This window comes from Melospiza melodia, chromosome 3 (assembly GCF_035770615.1).
Source record: "Melospiza melodia melodia isolate bMelMel2 chromosome 3, bMelMel2.pri, whole genome shotgun sequence".
NCBI lineage: Eukaryota > Metazoa > Chordata > Aves > Passeriformes > Passerellidae > Melospiza > Melospiza melodia.
This window is the reverse complement of record NC_086196.1, coordinates 69,091,710-69,116,707: the sequence shown is the minus strand read 5'-3', so window position 1 is coordinate 69,116,707 and position 24,998 is coordinate 69,091,710. Positions and strand designations below refer to the sequence as shown.

The 24,998-nt window shown below is 40.0% G+C and overlaps 1 protein-coding gene across 1 annotated transcript in view; it reads right to left on the bottom strand.

The window, feature by feature from the left end:
• The window catches only part of PPP2R5A (protein phosphatase 2 regulatory subunit B'alpha), a 41,625-nt gene extending 16,910 nt beyond the window's left edge, over window positions 1-24,715 (bottom strand). Inside the window, exons 1-3 of the mRNA XM_063152154.1 lie at window positions 24,029-24,715; window positions 6,874-7,070; window positions 1,714-1,815 (exon numbers count right to left, since the gene is read on the bottom strand). Of these exons, the coding sequence (XP_063008224.1) occupies window positions 1,714-1,815; window positions 6,874-7,070; window positions 24,029-24,179 (450 nt within the window). The 5' untranslated portion in view covers window positions 24,180-24,715. The remainder of the gene's footprint in view (window positions 1-1,713; window positions 1,816-6,873; window positions 7,071-24,028) is intronic.
• Window positions 24,716-24,998: the final 283 nt, after the last annotated feature.

Genomic DNA, 24,998 nt, shown 5'->3' with positions numbered 1-24,998 from the left:
CAGAAAACTGGCTACCTGACTGCCAGATCAGGATAGAATTTGGAATTTGTTTGTAATTGATCTGTCACAAATCACAGCCACACCTTCCCTCCTTAAACAGTCCTTTAGACTATGCCAAAAATAAGAGTGTATTTTGCTGGGGAGGAGAATGGTTGTGTACAGATTTTATTCCACACACAAAATCTGACATTTCCAGCAGCTTTGTGCTCCTGAAGGGCAATGAGCAAATTATCCAACTCAGTATTCCATGGTCCAGTAGCACATCAACTGTAAAAGGACAGAGTGGGAAACACAAACTCTTTCCACTGTGCTGCAAGGACTGATCTGTTCCAAGGCAGGATGAACAACAGACACGGGAGAGGGAAATCCACAGCCAGGAACCAGACAGCCTGGCAAAAACTCCCTTAGAAGACAGCAAGGGAGAAACCTGAAAATACTGCTTCAAATAATACCACAGGCTACAAACCTCTTTCAATTCCTCCCAGGCAAGCCTAAGGCACAAGTGAACTGATCACAAAATCCACAGGCCCTTTTCTATGAGCAGGACTAGAGTTGATTATGGCCTAAAGTGAACTGGGCTGGCATTTACACATTTTACCTCTGAGACACAGGCACTTAGCAGTCAGCTGGTGCTGCTGCTGACTACAGGAGACATTTGTTTAGCTCTTGCACCCTCCCACCCAACAAAGCCAAGCCTCTGATCCAGCTCATTTATAGCCATTTCACCTACAAATTAGAATCAGCCATATTTAAGAAAATAATTATTACAGCCTTTAACCTGCAGAGTTATTTTCTGTGATAACTTAATTCTTGTTTGGGTTAATCTGAAATGCTATGCTGAATACATACCTTTTAGAGTCAATATTAGAAGCCTAGTTTTTAAATAAGAGTTTTAAAATAAGAGCATTTGTGGATGTATTAGAACTGTAATATTATAGGGGCAGAGGAGCATTTTAGCTCTTGAGAGGAGAGAGCAAATGGTGTGCAGATGTGCAGCAGCTTAACCTACCACTGCTAGGAGTTGCTACTTCACTTTTCTTCAACAGATACTACTTACATAAATTCAGCAATGAACTAGCCAAGATATGTGCTTGGACATTTACAGCTGCTAAGAGTTAATTGAAAATAAAATAAAATCCAGCAGCGTTTCAAGTCAATCACGTGATTGATACAGCAGAGCTATAAAAATCACGAGATCCCAGGGAAGTGCAACAATGGAATAACCATGCAACTGTTACCAAACAACGCTGAGATTGTCAAGTTTTGGCATGGAGGGACAGAAGAAGGAGGGGATTTCTATTTGCTCAAAGGACAAATAAAGGCCATTACTCCATTTTTTGTTATTGCCACGAGAAACAGAACTGTTAATATTAGCTTATATTTTATTGAAGCAACACTAAAAAGCTGCTCAGCTGCAGAAAACAAACCTCTTAGGTGAAGAACATAATTACCTAAAGTACCCACAGTTTTCAGACACACATACACCACAATTTAACAGTGTAATCTCTCTGTTTAAAAATAGTATTTAAGCCACTTAGAAGAGTTACATTCAGCCAAATTTATACATGCTTTAGAAAGCATTTTTTTTCCCTCTTGAGTATAAAAACTCAATTGTATTATAAAATAAATTTTCTTCTTCTTAATAAAGGCACAAAATGACTGAAGTATCCACATTGCCTTAGAAGAAGGCTTGGAAATAAAGGAACCACACACCTGTATGTGGGGCCATGAGGCTTCAAGAGTTGGTTCATCTTCTTCTGGATCAAAATCAGGGTTATCACTAGGTGGAAGTGTTCTGAAAATATTAGAACTAATCTGTAAGGGAAAAAAAAATTACTTGTATCACTGTTTATGCTTTCACAGATCACACTCATTAAGGTACTGCATTTATCCTGAAATCAAATGAAACAAAACCATGTAAAAAAAGTAATATAAGAATTCACTACCTCATTTTTTCAAAACTGCAAAATACAAACAGTCAGAAGTCTGTAAGATGTCAGTGAAAATTACAATTTTAGTAACAAAAGTTACTAAAATTGGTAACTTTTGTCTCAACTGCTTTACGAGCTTTGAGGTAGACATGGTCATATTCCAGAATCTTCCCTGAAACTATGGAAGGTTAAAAAAAAATCAGCTTCCCTATCAAAAACAATTTTTAACTACATGACAGCAAGAACTGCTTTTATATAAGACCACAAATAACTAATTAATTAAGATTTAAAGAGAGCTCTCGCCACATAGGAGAGAGCATGTCTGTCATGCAAGACAGACAATCCCAAATATGTAGAAATATTTCTTATTTCTACAGTTCTTTACTTGATTTCAAGATACTTCTGTTTACATTTTTCACCTTTGAATATTTCAAGATGTTTCAAGGGTTTGGAAATTTAGAAACACGTAACCATTCTATCTTTTCCATTTCACATAGTAGCTACTTTTTCTTAAAGTTAATCTAGGTTACTTTTAGTACGATACAGTCACATCAAATCAATTTCAAAAGGACAAGTTTAAAAAGGTTTCTTCAAGGATTTTGAAGTATATTGAAGTATGGATAGAAGACCATTCAGATGTCAAAGGTAAAATGCCATGTCTTGCACAGATAGCACATGCTGGATTTAAATCTCTAACACAAACAAAAGAGAACATGCAGTTCAGTACATTTCTGCATTTTCTACCAACTTTTTCAGAAACAAGATAACCCAACCTTTCAAACTCTTTTAGACTTTTTGATCAAATCTGTTTCAAGAAGCTGCTTATCACTCAAGCCTACTAAGCACAAAAGGAACTGTTTGACAGTTTGCACAAAATCCTCCGGCACATATTCCAAGGAGTCTCCAAGGTGTTTGAAGAATCTAGCAAAAGGAGTTTACAAAGATCCTGAAGTCGCCCAGCTGGCTCTGCACACAAGAATCAGCTGCTTCATTAAACAAGATACACAGCTATTGCATAAACTGACTTTTCATTTCCTCCTATGCCCTTTGTTCTGTGTCACTGTCTCCTGTTGGGACATGGCAAAGCTCTCCTGGACTGGAAGGGCAGTGAAGTTCTGTGTGGATGGGTTCAGCTGTCTCTGAGCTTAATGCACAGGAAAAACAATGAAAAAAACAAAAACCCAAACTGAATAAAACCACCCAAAGAAACAAACAAGCCCACAAAAACAGTTGTCCTTTAATGCTGTAAACACAAGGGACTTGGGATTCCAAAGCTCAAGAACAAAAGGCTTGGGGTGGGGGGGGAGAGGAAGGGGAAATAGGAGTCAGAGAACATTAATTTTAATCAAGCTCAAAAACCAGCAGTACAATCCTGGTTCTCTTATTAGCTTTGTTTACTTTTACCAGGTATTCAATAAAACCCTCCAGCATATGAATCAGTCGCCTACAGAGAATGTTCTAGCACTGCTTGCAAGTGTTCTGGTAACATCTCCTGAAAACACTTCTCTTTCTTTCTAGATGCATCTTGCTGAACTGAGCTGGACAGCCCTGAGCACAGAACCTCACAGTAGTAAGGAAGTTTCATGTCCAAAACAAAGCTACTAAATACCCTTCTGTAGCAGAAATAATTAGCAAGCCTCTCAGCCAGGCCTTTGGAAAACCAATTGTATGATTTTCAGAGTATTCACTACTTCCACTTAAATTATTCATCTCTAAGAATATATGAAACTTAAAATAAACCTTGCACCCCTTTTACGTACTAGCCTGTCTCCCAAAAGAAAAAGTTAATTTACCTTATTATGTTTGCAATACTTTTGCAAATTCTTCTCTATATCCTCTAATATTATTTAAAACATTCTTTTGCTTTCCTAAGTTATGTCTTATCCCAAAACTGAGATTTCAGAAACACAAATCATAAAAGGTTTTTAAAGCTGGATAGATTTCCAGATAAATCCAGCACCAGCTTTCTAAATTAAAGCCCCAAGTTTTCCAAAAATTGTATCAGAAAATGTGCCAGTTAGTGTACTGAAATACAGCAATTGTGTTTTATTAAAGCAAAAAAGAAAAAAGTTCCTTATTGTCTGTACATTTAATCTAAACATTTGAAAGATACTAGGTTCAATTCTAGTTTCTGAGTGTGCAGACTGAGGATACCTGATTTATCTTAAATTCTGAATTCACAACCCATACAGCCTGTTAGGACAATCTCTTTACATGAGCTTTTTATATGCTGCTGGGGAACAAGGCAAGGCTGATGGACACAAGGAGATGAAGAGTTAGTTACATTTACTGAAGAGGCACTTCAGTCCTGTTCCCAAAACTGATACAAGCTAGAACTTTCTAATTTCCCAGGCAGTTTTAAAACTTAAAATATCCACAATTGCAAACCCTAATTTCCTTTCAGCTTCAGAGCACTTTTAACTGAGAATTTCCAAACAGAGAAGACACTCATTTTGGATGACCCAGAACAGAGGAGCACTGACTGCTGCGCTGCACCTTTAAAGCCATTTGTCAGCAAAGCTCCTCCTCAGCTGAAGGACAATCAGGCTGCCCAGGGCACCAAAAAGATAACCAACAGTGTGTCCTGCACATCTTTTCAAACAAAGACTTTTTTAAATGATGTTGTTCCATCCTCAGTGGCTCGAAACGACACTGGTATCATTTCCAGCTCCCAGCCTGAGGAGCCCAGCAGAGCAGAGCCGACCAGAGGAGCCTGTGTGACACTTGGCTCAGCAGCTATCCTGGCAACAGGGACCAGTGAAGGAAGGAATGCCAGACACCTCCTCACCTGCACAGACCCTGCCCATGCACTGGTCACAAAGAACATTTTATTTCCCTTCCTGCTGTCTTTAAGGCATTGTTGACTTTGCTCCCCACAGCTCGGGTGACTCCAAGGAAACCTGTCTGAAACCTGAGGCTGTTTCCTCTGTGAGCTGCAGAGAAGTTGTCCCAGGCCTTGGGAAAGAAATTGTTTCTGCTTCTGCCACTGCTGCTACTCTGGCTTTTCTCAGGGAATTTTTTAGTCTGCCTGTCCTTTACTACCAGCCAGATTATAGTTGGATTTCATTAAGGCTATTTCTACTTTTTTATCCCAAAACCACACTTCAAACTCTGCAGCAAAACTCCACTTATTCTTTTTTTCTTTTAATGTAGGAACACTGAACAGCCTAAAAACTTAAAATCCAAGAAAACAAAAGTGAAACAGTAACTCTTCAATCTCATACAAGTTTTGCTGCCAAGAAAGGCCTGGAGCTTGACACAGGTGTTAGGTGGAGGGAATGACAGACCCATGCAGATTTTTTTCTGAAGCTGGTACTTCGTCCTAATTCACAGCAAAGGCCTTTTCTGCTGCCAGTTGCCAGGGAGATTAGAAATACTATTCAAGCTTGGAGGGATCTTTTGTCTCAAGCTCTCAAAAAGCTCTCACTGAGCATTTAAAGCTCTCACTGAGCTTCTTCACTTTCTGTCATTTTAGGGGAGAAAAGGAGATGGAAATTTGTTATGGAAGGAAAAACAAGCATCCACAGAATCCAATCATTTGCACAACAAAAAAACCTCAAAAGAACAGCTCGACACCACCTTATCTCCAAGAAAAGAAAACAACTCCAATATAAAAGAAAACCTCCCTTCAACAAGTACTATGGGCTAGTTAGTATATTCTTTCTTCTAACAAGGGGCTACAGAGGGCACACAGAATAAGAAAATACTGCAGGGATTCAGGCTTGCTGCCACCAGCAGCAAGAAAAAAAAGAAGCCTGAGAAGAGGTGAACATACTTTGTCCTTTATATCCTTATGCAAAAAACATTTAGGACAGAGAACCAGGTCCTTTAAAAAACGAAACTATACAAACCCCCCAGTGCCCTAGATTTTTTTGTAAAACTTAATAAGCATCTGCTGAAACAGCCAAAACGATTAAAGGGTTCCAATAATCCTAGCCCTTCAGTATAGTGGCAAAACTTCCACGCTTATTTACATTAAAGATCTGATCTGCCCAGAAAAAACCCCAACCAAACAACAAACAAAATGAACCTTAGGAAAAAAATTAATTTGTACTGTATAGAGAACGACACAAGTTGCAAGCTGTATATTTGAACTGCTCTGCTTATCTCCTGAGAGCTCTTTTAAAGTCAGCATTTTATCTATGTAAACTTCACCAAAGTTTAGAGAACCATTAATGAAAATGCATGGGCACTAAAGCCATTGTTTTTACATTTCACACTTGTAGGAAAAAAAACAATTTCAGATTATTCTCAAATTTCAGATTATTGTCAAGTGTCTTTCAGTTGCATTCCCTGTACATGGGGTATAGGCAGATCAAAAACATTACTTAAGTAGCATTTGAAAATGCACATAAACACCTGGGAAAGTCAGCAGATAACCACAAATATTTTGTTCATTATTCAACAAGTCATTAGCAGCAATTGCACGGGACAAGTCATCCTATGGTTTATAACATCAGCAAATCACTTGGGCTGCTCTAGTACAGCTCTCCAAGGCCAAAATAATAACAAACATTCATAAAAAGTATTTACAAAGTAGAGTTGCTTTCGTATACTGATAAACCTTTCTGCTGTCACCAGCACCTGCAGCAATCACTATCAGAAAACTTTAGCCTAATTCTCCATTGCCACTAGAAAATAAAGATAGGCAGCACTGAAATATTGCCATCTTCTGAAAGAGAACAACTTGAAAGCTTACCCAGACTACAAGTAGCTGCAGTGTACCAGTTCTTTCACTTTAATTAACCTGAATGCATCATGTTTCAGCTAATAATTAAAACCTGCAAGTTGTTTTTACAAGCCTTTCTGGGCCAAGTTATCATTAACAAATTATATTCTATTGTATAAGCAGAATAACCAACCACAATTCTGAGTTAAATGCCATTAGAGTCATAAACTGATTTTATTAAAATACAAACTATAACAAGAGCATTCTACTTACCATTTTCACTATGTCAGCATAAGCTGACTCAACAATCACTCCACGATTTGTTGAAACATATTCAACCAGTTCATTCAGTGTTGCTCTCTTGATTTCTTTGCTTTTCAGGTCTGAAACAGAGTCCATGAAGTCAAAGAGCACACAGCACTGTTGCAACTTCTGACAAAAAAGATCTTGCTGTTCATTGAAGGTGGCATCTATAAAAGGAAAAAAAAAAACAAACCAAACACTTATGTCTGTAGAAGCAAACAGGATTTCTAAATCTGTTTTGTTGACAAGAATTTGCATAGCTATGACTTTTTTTTAATGTGAAAGAGTTGTGCTTCATAGTCAGCAAACTAACAGCAAATTATTAAGCAATTTTGCCCAAACTGAAAACATCTGTATGTCAGAATGGAACACCCACCATCCCCAACTTCTGGTACATGAAAGAAATAACAGACAAAGACAAAGCAGTAAATTTATTTACCAGCAACGAGTTACTGAATTAACTTTATTTTAAATACATAAATATTAACAAGTCTCAGTTCTCCATCACCAAAAGTCATATCCAGAAGCAGTGCATCAAACTAACCTTTCATTCATCCGATTTGTCTCATTCTGCTCCCTAATCCTTTATTATGTAACCTGCTTAAAAGCTGTAAAATCTGCTTTGAAGGAACCTTGTCTTTTTACCCCAATAGAAAATGCTTCACATACTTTCAACATCATGTGATCAATGTTTCTCTGAAGAAAGAATTCCAATATTTCGAAAGGATTAATCCTGAATTTTAATGGCTTGGTCTAAATAATTTATGGCAATCTCGGTCATATAAGGGTTTTCCAGAATTTTTGGCCTATTAAGACAATGTGTTTGGCTGTGACTTAGCATTTTCATTTTAGCATTCAGTACCTCTGTAATCTGATAAGCAGAATTCCTCCATTAGCATTTCACATTTACTCTAAAAGAGATGGATTATCAAGCACTGCACTCTTCAAAATTTTAATACATCCTTAATATGCTGTAACTGTTCCAAAGCTGCATGACCACAACCATTAAAAAGTCATGGTTTTAACTGAAAACTTGGTTTAATATGTCTTTTGTTCTAGTTTTCAACTGTCTATAGGGGTTCAAAGCCACTGGACCAATACAGCATCACCTCATCTATCAGCCAGTTGGCATCTCACTCACTCTGGTGAAAAAATAGTATTCCCAATTTTATCTCCAAATAAAGAATGCTCTCCCCTGAAGAATTTTCAAGGCTGGTCTACAGCCTGACTACATCCCTTAGCTAATTCAGTCACTGTAGTATGGCTATGAGCACTGCTGCTTCATCACCAAAAGAATTAGCAAGACAAGAAAATGCAACTGAGTACTGAAAATCTTAAGTCTCACCTTAAAACCTGAACAAATTACGAAAAATCTCACCCTTCTCTTTAATGTTTTAGAATTATTCTAATTCAACAAACTTCATTAAGTTTATACCTTTAACTGTATAAATAAAGTATAAATATAATTATCAGTTCACTCTGATAATGCCTGTTTCTCAGGTTTCCTACCAAAGCACCTTTCATTTAGCGGCTGGAACAACAACAGTCAGCAGCAGGTGTAATATTCAGCAGTTATCTGATAGAATTGCTTGGTCTCCATGAGCAAAAGGTAATTGCTGAAATGGACTGACACCCCTGCACTGTGCCCCGGGAACCCAGGCACAGAAGCCTGCATTGTGCTCCCTTTGCCCACCTGACAGCTGTGATCCTATTAGCTGAGCACAACAACCTCGGGAGCTTTTGAACCAGCCAGCAATCACTGCTCCCTCGTGAAGAACGATTCACACTTCTGAATGTCAATTCTGCCATTTGAACCGCTTTTCTTTTGAAGAAAAAACCTTGCAAGATGCTTATTTCACTCAGATAACTACAAAGACACGAATTGTTACACTCTGCAAAATAATGAACCTCAGCTGTAAAAACATTTGTAAATTATGTAACATTTCAGCTCAGATCTTCTAATATTCTACAGCGGATTGCATGAGTAAGTATTGTATCATAGCAACAAAGCAATAACAGTGACATGCTGAGGATAAAATCCAAAAAAGCCTAATTTAAGGAACCAACACTGGGAAGGCAGCTTTTTTTTGTTGCTAGCCCCAAGCTGATAGCCAGACTGCCACAGGAACCAAGCCTGCTCTTATTTTCCCTCACTACAAACTCAGCTATAGTTCGAGTTACAAAGGCCCACAAGTCAGGCACAGCTAATACAATACAGTCAGCTGATGATAGATTTTTTTTTAATTAAAAATGAAGCATCATTAAACAAAATTTGCTTAGAAGTTTCAAAAACAAGCAGACAACACCTGAATACTTCTAACCATGGCTCAAACAGAGTGAAGACCTCAGGTTAAAAGCCAGTAACTGGAATTCATACAAAATAATTAAATCACTTATTAGCTTCCTTAGGATACCAAATAAATTCCTGCATTAGCCACTTCTAGTTAGACAGGAGAGTAAAAGAGAATCTCTCCCCTGCCATGCACCAGCAGACCACTTCATTAGCAACCTGATCTCTCTCAATTGGACATGTTTCCTCAAATGAAAAACCCACCCATTAATCTGTTTTGTTACTATTAAAACATTTAAAGTAAAACCAAAGTAAGTATCTTCTTGTAAGCATACATCCTTTTTTTGGACTTGCAAGGGGAAACACAATTATTTTGTCAACTTATCATCTCTAGTCATTTGCAAGAGATGAAAATTATGTGCAACCATGTCAAAAATAAGGTAACAAGAAAGCCAGCTCTGTCCTATCAGCACAATCTGTCTTCATGTGCTCAATCCCTGCTTGACACATTGCACATTTGTCCCAGGAATGTTATGAAAGGTACCATGGGAACCACCAAGTGATTGAGGAAAATTTGTTTGTCATATAGGGCTCTTAACTTTTCAGAGCCTTGTCTTTTTCCCAGCACAGTGAAAGCTAGAAAACTTTATAACACAACAAAATCATATCACAATAGTTTATTCTAGTTCTAGGAATAAAATAAACTGTGCCACCATAACTGCATAAATACTGGAGCTTTTGGCTTTAGTAGTTGAGCAACACACAGCATGATTTTTAAACCAGCTTTAATCTAATATTCTATGAAGATTTACATCATACATGTGGAGTTCAAGATAATTGCTATTCTTCAAATAATAAATACCATAAAGACCACAGAAGATAAATTAGGTTCAAAATAGACAGTGGATGCCTCAATGAAACAACCCTGAATCAAGCATAATGATGGGAAATCCTGAAGACAAAAACTTAACATTCAGCACCAAAAGAATTATTGCAAATTATGATCCACTTTCATCATGACTTGCCTCTGGTCATTTCCATGATAGATAGTAGACAGCTTGTACCCAATTAAAATACTTAATTTGATTGTTGCACTTCATAATACTTAAATTCTCCACAGACTATCTGTACTGCTTACAAACCCCCACTCACTACAGACAGGAGGCACGATAATAAAGGACAAAAAGTAACAAGCAATTTCACTTAGTTCTTCCTGAGCAGAAGTTTTACAACATTGAAACTGCATGACTGTACAGATTTAAATGTTTCTAAATTGAATGCTTTCAGACAAGGTGATCAATGCAAATCTAAGCATGGAATATTGAGTTAAGAGACTGATCTTTCTAGGGCAGGCCCAGGCAAAATATGGAAAGAAAAAGAATTCACATGAGCTACCTCACTGGTGCATAAATGGAGACAAAACCACACTACAGTGAGGTCTTCCTACAATATATTAATCTCTTACATTTACAGACCTTCCTCCTGGAAGGAAAAAAAAAAGACAATTTTCCTTTCTCAACACAATTGTTTAGCCAAGACCTTCAGTACAAAGCCAGAGGACCCAACATAATCCTTGATTCATCAGCAGAAACCAGACTTTAAATCCACAAAAATTCAACTACACAAATGGCAAGTTCAAAATTCATAGTTTTCCTGCCAATACAAAATAAACCCCCTCAAACATTTGCAAACATTTTCCATTTATTTTTTTAAGTCTCACTAACTAAATATTTCTAGTTTTTCCTGAAAAAGCTACTCCAGGAAGATGAAGGAGCCAGAGAAACAACCAAGGAGCTTTTGTCAGACAGCCTCTTAAGGCAATTCATACACAGCCCTTTCAAGCACTTAGAGGACAATGATATTACAGCATAAAGTAACACCTATCTCCTTGGAACTTGGTGACAATTCTACATAATTCCCTGACAAACTGAATACATGAAGAGGATCATGTCACTGTTGTGCTGCATTCCACAGTGCAAAGTTTAGGATTTAGGCACTTACTGCACTGTATTCAGCTCAGGGGTGGAGGGCTCTGCTGGAGCAGGAGGAAGCCTTGACACTGACATGGAGAGAGGAGCATGGGGACTGCGAGACACCAAACCTCTGGGTTTGGTTTGGAGGCTTTTCATTTATAGGAATCAATGTTTTTGTACAGCCTGCTCCTTTCAGAAACACCGTTAGTCTGAAAAGGAGGTAGTGTGATAAACTCTGCCCCGCTTACACAAACCAAGCATGGGGAGTCCCATTTGACCTAAATGTAATATTTGGTTTTGTCCCAGAGAGCTCCTGTGTATGTGATTGCTGTGGTCTCTCCTAACAGCTGAGTGTCAGTGCTGATGTTACAGGCATGGCAAAACATGGTTGGGAGATGCAGTTTTGGTGCAGTTGATGTTACAACAGGGCCCAGAGTGTTTCCAGGCTCTCAGAAGTCTCCACCTGCAGCTGAGAGGCAGCAAAGTCGTTGGCTGACAGAGACTGAGAGAGGTCTCTCTCCCTGCTACCCCCTTTTCCCATTTACTCCTCCCTTCCCCTTCTCTGTTCCAGCCACATCCATCCATCAGCACTGGCTCTGGAACTCGTCAGGCTCTTCCAAGCAGCTTTAACTCAATAACATGGTCACATTAGTGAGGTTAAATGGCTCCTGGAGGGGCCTGATGTGCATCAGCTCTGGCACGGGATTACAGACAGGAGCAGCAGCTCTCTGCAGGGAGCTGCTAAGTTGGTTTACATCTCCTCTGGAACCATATCACACAAGTACTGAGGCATGAGACAATGTGTAGGTAAGATTTTTCAGTTAAGTTAGAGACTTTAGAGAATAACACATTTTGGATTTTGTGTTTGTTGTGGAGTTTGGTTATTTTGGGGGTTTTGTTTTGTTTTAAATCACTTTAAGCTCCTTTTTAAAGCAAAAATATACCCCCAGATACTTGGCTGGTAGTGTATAACACTTCCCAGGAATTCCACACACCCACAGGAGAACTTCCCAGCATTCCAGCTCTTGGCAGCTCAGCAGCCCCACTGAAAGTGATGGGGCTACTCAGACAAGCTCTGTGCAGCACCACAGGCATCCCAGGAACTTTTCATTAATATTTTCAGGTTTTCCACATTAAAAAAAATCTTTGTCACCCTAAAGAATAAGCACTATTTTTCAGTAGACCAGGGTTGTACGTTTTCCCTCTGCCCCCTCCAATCAAGAGTTCAAAGAATGTATTTTCAAATTACCTCTTACCACAAAATCTACAGCTGTTGCTAGGACTACAGAAGGGGCTGAGTGAATTTTTCTCCATGTTGTCAGTAAACAGAACTCTGACTTTCCAGGACAGATAAGGGAGTGAGAACAACATTATGCATCCTAAAAGTTAACCAGCTCCTTATTCAATAGTAAGTTTGTTCACTAGAGAAGGAGATTTGGAAGACAATGAAATGAAAATGCATTTTCAATCATTATTGATAGGGAAGTTATACTACCTATAGGAGTTAAATAAAAACCAAACCAAAACAAAAAATCCACACAAAAAAAAACCACAAAAAGGACTTGGCACAGAATTACCAAGTTGGTCAATCCTGCCTAGGACGCAGGGGCTCACACTAACATTTAACCTCTTCATTTCAGAAATCAGGATAACAGAGGCAAAGGCAATCAAGATAACAAGCTGAGCTTTTCCTGTACTTCCATTTTTAAGTAAACTATTCTGTAGATGGTCATCAGGCAAGACTTGCACACTGTGGCACCTTCCACATGGTAAATCTCTAGTCTCCTTTGAAATAGTAAGAAAATCAGAAATTTTGCTCATTGGAACATTCTCAATTTAAGGTTAATTCTGTGATACATGCTAGGGAAGGAAAAAAAAAAAAAAAAAGGAAATCACTTATTAGAAGCAAAACTAGATGAGAATAGCAATCAACAATTCCTTTTATTCACGTGCAGCACCGTGATTTAGAGAGTTAGTTACAAGTCCAGCCTACAGATAATTTTTAAGTCATTTAGTAAAAAGTACTCCTGGAAAGATGATTCCCACCCAGTAAGATATTGTTTGTTCAGAGTCTCATCTGCTGCTCCACGTGGCCAGCAGTTGACCTCAACAAATCAGTGCAGAAAATCTGAAAAGCCCACGCTGATCTAACAACATCTGTCACAAACTCTGTGACAGGGCTCCTTGCAATGATAATGAACTGCAAGTGTCTTATCTAGATTGTTTCTACCTTCTATCTTCCAGGCTTTCTTATAACCTCATAAAGTTAAGAGTCTCCAGCTACTACCATGTTAAATCCCTTGATTTTAATTAAGATTTGAGTCAACCAAGACACTTCAGAGAGTAAGAAAGTACTGAAATTATTTTATATTAATAGCCCTATTTCTTACTGTTTAATTACAGAAGACAACAAACAGTTAAGATGCAAAAATACAAATTATTCTCTTGGTCCTTAAAGTTAGACTCTAGTAACTGGGCCTCGCACAATTCACCTTATTTCTACCACACTTTCTAAAAAAAGAAGAATTAAAGCACCACTGGTTCTTTAAACAAATAAAAACTCACCCAGCATACCAATCACTGGAACAGGAACAAAAAACACCCTAAAGTCACCCTTAACAAAATGTACAAGTTTAACAATACAAAGGTTACCTCAAGAGCTCACCAGCAGTTCAGTATCTAGCTGAAATTCAGCTCTATGCAACAACAAGGAAAAGCAGGGGAAAAAATTGTCCAATGGACTGACACAGCTGAATCAGAGCTGCTTTTGACAGTACTGAGAAGTGGAGGAATTTGCACATGGCTAACCATATGAAATTTTGTTCAGAGTGAAACTATTTATTAGAAAAGGCAAAGAAGTTTCACTTCTTACACAGCTGAAGTGTTATATTTTCAAAAACCAATTACATTCCCCCCCCACTGCTCTTGTACTTGAAACAAGCTTGCTCCCACCTATAAGCCACTACAATGCTCTCCCGTGCATGCATTTATGGTTTTGGCACACACTGCTACTGTATTTGCTGTCATCATTTAAAACCCATAAAGCAGTTTTAGTGACTGATCATATGGCAGGGTAAGCCTTTTCTGAACATACCCAGAGCCCCTAAAAAGTTAATTTAAAATAGGAACCTGCTTCTTTATGAAGAGATTTCTGAATTTAAGGTGATAAATCCTATCATGGAATTCATATGCATAGGCAGGTCATTCAGTCAGGAAAAAAGAGTAATTGATTTTTCTGAATGGGAAATTGTTTCTCAGAAGATGTGAATATGGGATAGATAGCACCTTTAACTTAAAATTCCAGAAATTGTTCCCCAGCCCAAGAACTGAAACTGCTTTCCCAAACAGCAAAGAGAGCTCCTAAACAGCTTTTTAAATATTGAAATGTAACAAAGGTATTTGTTATGGTGAAACAGAGATGCATTCAAGAAGTCCTCCTAACAAGAGGGCAAACAAAGACCAAGGTAAAGCCCTGTGTATGTAAACAGGTATTTTCTTTAAAATCTAAGTCAGGTTACACTGAATGAGCCACAAGGTGAAAGTACCCAGGACAAGTTGCACAAGCAACTTGTTCCTCCAGGTAATTCACTCTTGTGCCAGGAAAATTAACCACCAGCAAAACCCAAGGGACTACAGAAATGGAGGAACACTACAGACCAAGCTTCTGAGAGTGTCAAATCAAAAAGATCAGAAGGGACAATTGGTGTGATGCTCCATATTCCCAAAATATGACCTTATTTACACTTTTCCACCAATTGAAGCACTTGCCCTTACAGAAAAGCTATTTATCAAAGTGTAATGGTTCTACAAAATACTGGATTTTCACATGTAATTTTGAATATGCAATAAAGCCCTTGAGGGTATGACAAGGGTGAGGGTGTGAGGGTGTCACATCTACCCTGCTAAAAATTAAAAGAATAATCTGAGCAGCTCTGCTCCCTATTTTGCCTCCCAACAGCTGTAGTGCTCTGCACAAATTTTACCAGGACACACAGCAGGTGACAAAGTTGTGTGCACACAGGCTAAGTAAAAATTTCAGCTTAATACCTGTTATCTTGGACTGCATTAATAACAGTTTCAATTCTCATTAAAACACTTTGCTTGAATGAAACAAATTGATTTGTACATTGTAACTCTGAAGGGATAGCAACTGTATTTACAATTTATGTTCCCTTTACTTTAAGTCAACTGCAAAGCTCCTGTCTGACATTATGGTAGTTTATAATTAATGAGTGGTAATTATGGAGTATGCCATAAGTGGATCTGTGTTGCCTATTATTAACAAATTAAGAATCTATTACCTTCCCCATCATTTCCTCACCATATCTAAGTATAAAATTAATTTTGAGTAAGATGATGAAGTTGCTCCAGTTTGGCATCACACAAGAACATGCAAGTCAACACAAATCAAGTTTATTTTCCAGAAACTGAAGAAACACTCATGTAATTTTCACATGGCAATATTAGTGCTAAGTCAAATATAAAAATACCCTTTATTGAAACAAAGGGCAGCTGTTAAACACAATTTAACAAGAGTACACAAACTTATTTCATAATTAATTTAGCACTTAGCTTTTAAATATGAAGGAGGTGCACAGAGGAGCAATTTAATATGAAATGTGTGCCAGAGGAAACAGCCAGTCTAACTTCCCAAAACACAAGGAAAACCCACCTCTTCCTTTGAATTCCTGTATAAATCTGTGTGGAAGCTACAAGTACTGGATTAACTCCTTAGATACATACATAGTTTACAAATTGGCTAAACAAGTGTTTCTTACTTTTCAAAGTCTTCTTAGATCAATAACGAGATACTTCATAATTATGTTGCAGTGGAAAGAATTATGATTAAATTAGACAGGGAACACAGGTGAAATCCTGGTTGTGCTGCATTCAGTGGCCCAACTCCCACCAACCTGAACGAGAACAGATCATCCTGAGCAGACAAACAGCAAACATTCATGGGATCTCTTTGCTTAATTTAAGTGAAGTAGACATTTAGCCTCATAAATAAAAGGTTGAGGTAACTTTTTCATCAATTTCAAGCATACTCAAACAGTTACACTCTTTCTACCAAGAACTTTAAAGATGAAGTGTTCAGAATGAAGGAACCTGCACTTTAAGTCCTCTCCCATTTGGCAAAATCTCTTGGCTATTTTTAAACTCAATTTACATCATTTTGATGTATTTGGTTTATTTTGATCCCACTTCCTACTCTTAAGGGAAGATGAACAAATATGTATTACCAAACCCTGTCCTTCCTGACTTTACTGTGGACCAAGCCCATGTCTTTAAAGAGGGTGCTGAGACTCTCATCTTCATTTTTCTTCTCAAAACAAGAATTGCTTTCCTACAGAATCCAACTATGCTGAAATGCACAAGTTTGTTTCCCATTCATAATTCAAGACCTAAGCTCAGTTCTCACTATTTGTTGCCTTTACATAGACAGGGAATCAAAATTTTGCTGCTTAACAAGACTTCAATCTTACATGTATGTCATATTTCAAGCATAGAATTAGTAATAAAAAACACAGTACACTTTTCAAAAGTTTTACACAATTACACTAAATTAGAACCTTTTTCAAAAAAGACCACTTTTTCCTCCCCTATATTCTCCCATACAATTTTACTTGGGATGAAATTAATGGAATAAAAACTGTGCCTCCGTATTTTGAAGGACCAAGCATCTACAGAAATAAACCTATTAAATCACTTCTAAAAGCTCACTTGTTTATGCAGTGGTGCACTCTGCTAATCCTTTAATGCAGCTATAGTAGAAATGAAGCTGTTTCCCCCTTCATATTTAGAGACACTGCTGTGACTTTTCATTCCTGATCATTTTCAGATCAGCCTTCCTGCCCCATGCTATACTGTCCTCCTCTAAACCTGCTCAACCCACCTCCTCTTCCAGTTCTGAGAAAATCAACTGTGCCACTCTCACTGTCTGTCACCCACAGCTTGCCAACTCTCCAAGCGTGTGACGGCCTCAGATACACACTTCTAATCAGTCATTTGAAACTTGTATTAAAAATGGAAAGCTTTTCTCCTATTGTAGGGAGTAACTTTATCCTCTTCTAAATTGTTAGTGATGTAAAAAATTATCTACTAGAAATAGAACATCATCCTTTTGCAGCATTGTTCTTGAATAGACATGCACAAATATAATTTTTGCTGTTACTCTCACCTCGACCTCCCAACTCTCAGCAAAATTTCTATTTCTCTTCTGAATCCTATCATATCAACAAAGCTGACAAAACCCATCTATTTCACAAAGCTTTGCTTGGTAAGATCAAGACAAACAATGGAAAAGGGAAGAACCTTAGGATGAGAATGAGACAAATCTTTTCCCAGTAGTAGAAATAGTGCTGTTGCATTGACTTTCATTTTTTAATCTATAGCCTCTTATTCACCATATCCATTGCAGCAGTACATGCTACTCCTTCAGCAGGATACAGGTCTGCTGAATTCTGATCAGACTGCTGTTTGTTCCTGTAGCCTCCAAGCCCTTAGGATACTGAGGCTTAGTATCCTGCATTTACATTTCAGCTTCACTTCCCACCCCCAAATGTACACTTTTGCTCTCCTTAACTTTCAATTCTCAAGGAGAGAGAGAACGAACGAGCTAATCTACAATCAATTCCTGATGCACAGAACAAAAACCCTGGGCCTGTGAAGTTTCAGGAAGATCGTGGTAAGTTCAAAATCCACGGCTGCGATGAAAAGTTACTAAGAAATTAGAAGAGAACATGTTGAGAAGTATTTCCATGAAGTTTCACAGCCAACAGGAGTGTGGAGACTCCCAACACTGAGCTTCCTGCAGCCACTGGAGAGGAGCCGGCTTCTGCCCTCTCTTCCCACTTTGGCTTTTCCATCACCTCAGCAGTTCCATGCCATGTCTCCCCCTGCAATGCACCCCGGGCTCCTCCCTGTAGGAAATTACAGTTTTGCCTCACTTGCTGTCTGACTTTGCCTCCTGCTGTCCTACAGCACTGCAGACAAGAAGCCCAAAGGAAGCCACACAGAGCAGCCTCCCAGAGCGCGGCAGATGGGAGCAGCACAGCAAATCCTGAAGGAGCTGAACACACCAGCTTGGAAAATACCAACTCATCAGTCCTGCTACAACAGCTACAATTGGACCAAACAAGAATCTGGACCACATGAGATTCATTTGCATTAAGAACCACGTGCTAAGCTCCAAAGTACAGCAAGCATTACACCTCAACACAATTCATGGTTTGTTTGGGTTTTTTTTAATATTGACACTGTACAATTTATCTTTCTCTAGTGTTCAAAGTAGTTTGAATTGGTTTTGCTGAAAATAAGAAAATTAGCCTGAGGAAGAGTTGCAAATAAAACTGTCCATACTTGGCATGGAAAACTTCAGTCCAAACAGTTCAGCAATGTTGTGAGCAGCTGAGAAGAAGGTCTTGTGCAGGAAAACCGAAGGTAACCTTAACTACGATGAACTCTGCTTTCAAGTCAGAAACATACTATGAAATATCATCTTGCAAACAATATTAGTCAATGGCCACAAATTCAGCAAACCTTGAGAGAAACTAGTTCAATAATTCTCTGATGGAATAAATGATTCCGACTTTAAAAAGAAGCTGTTACTATCCAGTTTCTAGCAGAGCATTTTGCCAAGGGAGTCTTCTAAAATAGGTGTTATTTGCTACCTATTAATCCAACTGGGCTGCAGCTCCAACCCTCCAAATCTACATGCTGCTAAAAGCTGTATTTTAACCTGCTAGATTAAAACAAGAGTCAGGACAGCAAGGGTATAGAAGCTAAATTTTACAGCCTTCTCAATAGAAGTGTTTTTTTTTCCATCAGAACATAACACATATTCCTTCTGTCCTTTAAAGGAATATTAATCTGTCCAGAACTCTTGGTATGACATCTTTTCAAAAGCACTGAGTGATATTAAGATAGACAGATGTTAAAAAAATCTCCAATCTATAGACTGAAATAATCTTTTGATCAGATAGCCTGCAGCAATAACTAATTCAATTTGTATTTCCTACAGCAACTAATATTGAATTCAGCACCTGCAAAACTACTATCTGACTAAACCAGAAAGCAATGAATATGGAAAAAGAAATCTGATACTAAGCTGGCACATGGAAGATGTGAAAGATTGAAATAGAAAAGTTCATGTGAAGACAGTCAATAGGCTCTATATTTAGGAGCTGCTTTTGATGGAAGTATATTCTAAGACCAAAAATTCAAGTCTACGGATAAAAAGGTCAATTTGTTAAGAATAAAAACCAAAACGTTCCACTCCATAAACTAGGAACAGTTCCTTAATATAGAAAAAAATTCAAACAGCTCGTTTTTCATGGAACTACTACAGCTTTTTCATCTGTTATAGGTTGTTTATTTCTCAAGACTGCAACTTCACTAAAAAGGAAGTTTTGACTACTTCATAGTACGTCCTGCTGAGATTATAGGAAGAGGTAAACAAATTCCTCACAGAACATCCTCATTCTTCATCTGAATTAAAGATTCTCACTTTTAAGGAAAAACTCATCCAAGATGAACATAGTTGCAAGGGATGTTAAATACAAAAGGTGGAGAATGGGGGACTACAGAAGAGGAAATAACAATGAATCATGAGGGACACAAAAAAACAAGTGCAAATCTGAGAGAGAAAACTGTCCTTTCACTTATAAATATTTATTAAGGCTGTGGTAAAAGTAAACCATTCTAAAACTTCGAAGCACAGTTCCCCTTGGGGAGCAAAGGCAACTTAATAGGACAAGAAAATTCCTCTCAGCTGTTTTTAGTTCCACTTATTTATGTCACTCTGAAGCACACACTGTGTGACTCAAAACCACTCAAAGTGTGAGGCTTGAACTGATCCTCAGATTTAATAACACTAAAATTTTACCTATCAGCAAGGTTACCAGGCCTCTCTGCAGCATTCCCACAAAAGCTTAGCTTGAACACAGAAACCGGTTCTCAGCCGAAGCCAAGCTCTCTCTCAAGGGTTTAAGTAAAGAAAGTAACCAGAGTTAACACCTATTTTACACCTTGTATCTGAATGCTGACACTGCACACTGGGAGGTCTTCTCAGAAATGTCTTATTCCAGTGCACTCCTCTGTAACCTCTGTAGCTCTCAGCCCCACAGAGATCCCTCCAACCACTGCTAGTCCATGGCTGAAAGATTTCTGGACCACTCTCCAATTCTTCTCTTGTGAGTGTAAGAGGCATCAGGAAATGTTTATTCTTTCCAGCTGCAGTTGACAAGTTTGGTACACAAAAGAAAAAAAAAAAAATCTATTTGCTTTACAACCTGACGGGCCATATTAGCTGTACTAAATCAAAGCAACAAGTTGTGGTTTCTTTTCACCACTTTCCACCTCTATTTCTACATGCTGCTTCAACCAAAAGTGGCAGAGACAAGAGAGAGAGTCAGATCAGGCTCCAAGGTCAAGTTGCATCTCTTTTCCAAAAATGAAGGTAACTGCCATGTTCTATTGCAGTCTCTTAAAACAATCTCCTATTGGGACAAAATTACCACTTCTTAAGACAACAAAAATAACATTCCCTTTGCTAGATTTCTTTAAAAGCAACACTCTCAGAATTGTCCATGAAATTACTAAGTCCGGCTGTGTTCCAGCACATTACTCTGGCTGAAGATTCTTCAAAATTCTTTTATTACACAAACTTTAGGTAACAAAATGAAAAGAAGATGGGGAAGGTGATTAAACAATCTTTTTTTTCTTTTAAATATGATCACTGTGTCTTCACTATTTCTTATTCAGTTGTTAAATTACACAGTAAAATGGACACTGTCCTGAATAACAATGCTTTAGGAAACCCCCTAAATTAACTGAAGAACAAATTACTAAATTATTTTGGATATCCTGCCATCAGTCAGGTTTTGCTGAGCTTTCACCTACACAGGATATCATCACACCCACAGATAAGCTGAATGTTAACCACAGCACACAGTCTTACCATCCCTCCTCTCCACGTCACCCCCCCAAAAACACCTCTGAAGAGAACAGTTCCTCCTAATGGGGACCCACCAGTAGAGATGTGATGTAGGAGAAGAAAGACACAGCCAAAGCACAGGATTTTGGAAATTCAGAGCAGCAGTACAGTTAGCTGCAGAAATATGTATTTTTTAGATTATCTGCCTAAAGGCTTTGAAACAATACAACTCTGAAAGTGAGTCTCACCATCTGAGCTGGCCATTCCAGTGGCAAACAAAACAGCCCCTACAGAAAAGAAAAAATCCCACAACACTCTCTACCCAAGAAGGTACTTTCTAAAGCGATGGGTAATTTCTGTTTTTCTTCTGGAACAACTCTCCCTCCAGTAAAATAGATGCAAGTGCTTTAGGTCAGTCTGGCAAACCTACTGGGGAGTTTTAAAATACTGTTTACACTTATTTTACAATATTATCTCTTAAAAAGTGATGAAACAAGACAATACCTATAAACTAGATTAAATATTTTACAGCAGCATAATACCAAACTGCTTCTTCATCTAAGAATATTCCATTTTCTCCCAATACAGGTTTGAAATACCTCAGGTTTAACATTTATTTGAAGAGGTCTGTAAAAGTAAAACCTTGTTCTAATTACTAAGTGTATGCTGAGCATCCATAGGCATCATTAAAATGACTGTACTTTCCTTTTCCAGCCCATCCCTGGGAATTCTGGCTCATGATTCTGTAGATAATACTACACTGGCAGCACCAAAACAATTGCTGAATTGCATATCAACTTCCAAGAATAAAGCAAAGATTTATCTTCCCAAGACACACGTGATTAGAACTAATAGTTGTATTAAACAATCCATTTGTAGAGAGAGCAAGCTCTTTCTAGAACCTTTTTTGGTTTCAGGGGCAAGGAAGGGTTAAGAGGAAAAGGGAGAGAGGGAGCATTATGAAAAGAAACCACCCCAAGCCCACAGCCACATTCAGGACAAATCTAACATCACAAACCTAAGGGAACAACAAGCCAAAGGAGTACTGCTTGACTTTGTGCAAACTGGCTACTTGGGACACTACAGCTCATAAAAGTACATTTTGCCCACAATTTCTGTTCTGAAGCAAGTCTCCAAGGCAAGACTTCACATCTGAATCATAAGCATAAAGACTGAAGGGATTTTCCTTTAAGAACTCCAGGCAATAAGGCAATTCAAACTACTGTAAAACCCTGCATAACTGAAGAAATTCCTCTGCTGGTTTATGGCTTCAAATTTCCAAACATCTGAGCTGCTGATGCCATGCAAAATTTCTCTGTGTTACAAGTAAAAAGCTGTAAAACCACACTCACAAAACTACAGGACTTAATAATGCAGAGTTAAAATTTTTAATATTAAAGTCCCAGCTCAGCAAAGAATGTAAACTTGGACATTTTGCTGATTTAAGCTGGAATTGCCCCCTGCCTAACACACGTATGTTTAACTGTTGCTGAACCAGGACTCAAACTTTCTGAAGCCTGCCACCTATGTGCAGTATTTACCAAGGGCCTTTATAAAAGTCTCAAGTGTGGTTTCTCAAATTCAGCCCTGAGGAAAATGTATGGTCTGAACAGCATGGGAATAGCAAAAACTTGATTTCAAACAAGTTATCCAGGTTGTCAATCCCTCAAATCAAAGCAGTGGACCAAGACAGGACACAACTTCATAGAGGAAGGAAAGCCCAAAGCAAGCAGCGAGAACACCCCTGCTCTTGTTAAAACTAACACCCAAAACCACTGCAACAAACACGTTAAACCCAAACAAACAACCCTGCCCTTGTTACTCCCCTGCCTAAGCTTATTTCTAGTCAATAACATTTCTGCTAAGAGCCAGATTTATGAATCATGTACATCTGTCACTCAAAGAGCAACAAATCGTGACAGCCTTGAAATACTAGAGACATGATTGTAAATGCCATAAAAATCAAACTGGAAGAAAAACCCCACCTCAGTACCTAGGAATATTTTTACATTTGCTATGTCTTTCGGATTTTGATTATTTGCTGCAAATCAATTTTTTTTTTTCACTGTCATATGATGCAGCTTCAAAAGCCTTAAGAGTTTAAAGCCAGTGGAAGTAAAATTAACATGCTAGGTCACGTTAAGGTAATCGCTCTCCCTTATTTTCCAAGTCCCTGACAAATGCTTTAATAACAAGTTTTATATTCCCTCCCCAACGTATCCTTTCCGTAATTTTAAAAATATACAGAAATGTACTCTGATGTTCAAGGATGTGGAAGGTGCAATGTTGCAATGAACGGCATTCATTTCTGTGACCTAATGAACTGAGCCTTCTCAATTTTAGCTGCGGCACAGGGGATAAAACCTTCACTGTGTATTTTCTGTTTCAGCAACGCCAGCACCCAGAGTTTTCATTCACTGTGAGTGAATGAAAGCACCGCGCTGGAGGAGCCTCCGAGGCAGCTCCTGGAGAGCAGCGAACGCCGCTCGGCGCTGTCCGGGAGCGGAGCCCGGCACGGAGCGGCCGGTCGGGAACTCTCCCCGCTAACTCGGGATGTCACACCACGGGCACAGCTCCGCTCCGCAAACCCCCGAGGGAGGAGCTCCCGGCTTTCAGCGCTCCATCGCCCGCACTCCTCAACTCAACTTACGGTCTGCGTTTTCCTCAATAAGCCCTTAAAGCACACGCGAACCCGCCAGAAAAGGGGGGCGGCGAGTTAGCGGAGTCAGCAGCGGCCGGGACAGCGGCGCTGGTTTGTGCGGGCAGAGGAGGAATTCCAGCCGCGGGTCCCTACCTGGAAAGCGCCGGGGGCAGGGGAGAACACGGCTAAAGGGCAGAGGGCGCGGGGCAGGGGCCGAGCCGGGGCAGGCGCTGTGGGCAGCGGCACCTGCAGCCGGCGGGGAGGGCGGGAGGGCAGGCTCGTACCTTTGAGCTGGGGCAGCGGCGAGAGCTCCACCGGGCTGCCCTGGCTGCGGAACTGCGAGGAGCCCTGCGAGCGCTTCTGCCTCTGCGCCTTGCGCACCGATTTCCGTGTGAAGCCATCCACCTTCTCCGCGGCAGAGATGGCCGCCGACATGGCTGGGCGGCGGGGCGGCTCTCCACGAGCATATATTGTACCGGAGGGAGAAGCGGGCGGGCAAAAAACAAAGGGGCTTAAAAAAAAAAAAAAAAAAAAAAACCAAAAAAACACCAAAAAACAACAACGAAAAACACCACCAAAAACGAAGTCCTGGCTGCGCTCACACACCGCACGGACGAGGAGAGGAGCGGAGCGGGCTCTGCCGGGCGCTGGGGAGGCTCCCGGGTCGCTCCTCAGTTCCTGCTTCCCTCGCCGTTTCCTCCCCGCACGGAGCCGCCGGGGGAGCGGAAAGGGGGAGGAGGAGGAGGAGGAGGAAAGGGAAAACAAACAAACAAACCCAAAGACAACTTTGCCCGGCGGGACGGGGGCGGGCGAGCGCCAAACTTTCCCCGCCGGGGTCCCGCTGTCCTCAGGGCAGGCGCGGCACGAGCCTCCGCGGGACGGGCTCGGCGGCGCCGCTGCTGCCCTGCTCCCGCTTCGTTCGCTCTGCGTCCCCTTCAGTCGAGCCCGCTGTCATCGGCCGGACTCGCCACTGAGCTTCAGCCGCTCGCCTCCACGCGCCCCGTGCCCGCCTTCAGCCGCCGCCGGGCGCTCCCCGCGCCTCCGCCGTCATCCCGCCTGACCGCGCTCCGCCGGGGGCCGCCGCGCGTGGCGCCGCCAGAACCGCGGAGCCGCCGGGCAGCGGCCGCGCAACTTGGCGGAGCGAGCGGAGTTGAGCGGAGGGAGGGGGGAGGGGCGGGGCGGGGGCGGTGGCAGCGCCCGCGGTTGGCGGCGACAGGTGATTGACGGCCCAGGGCCACCAATGGAGGGAGAGAA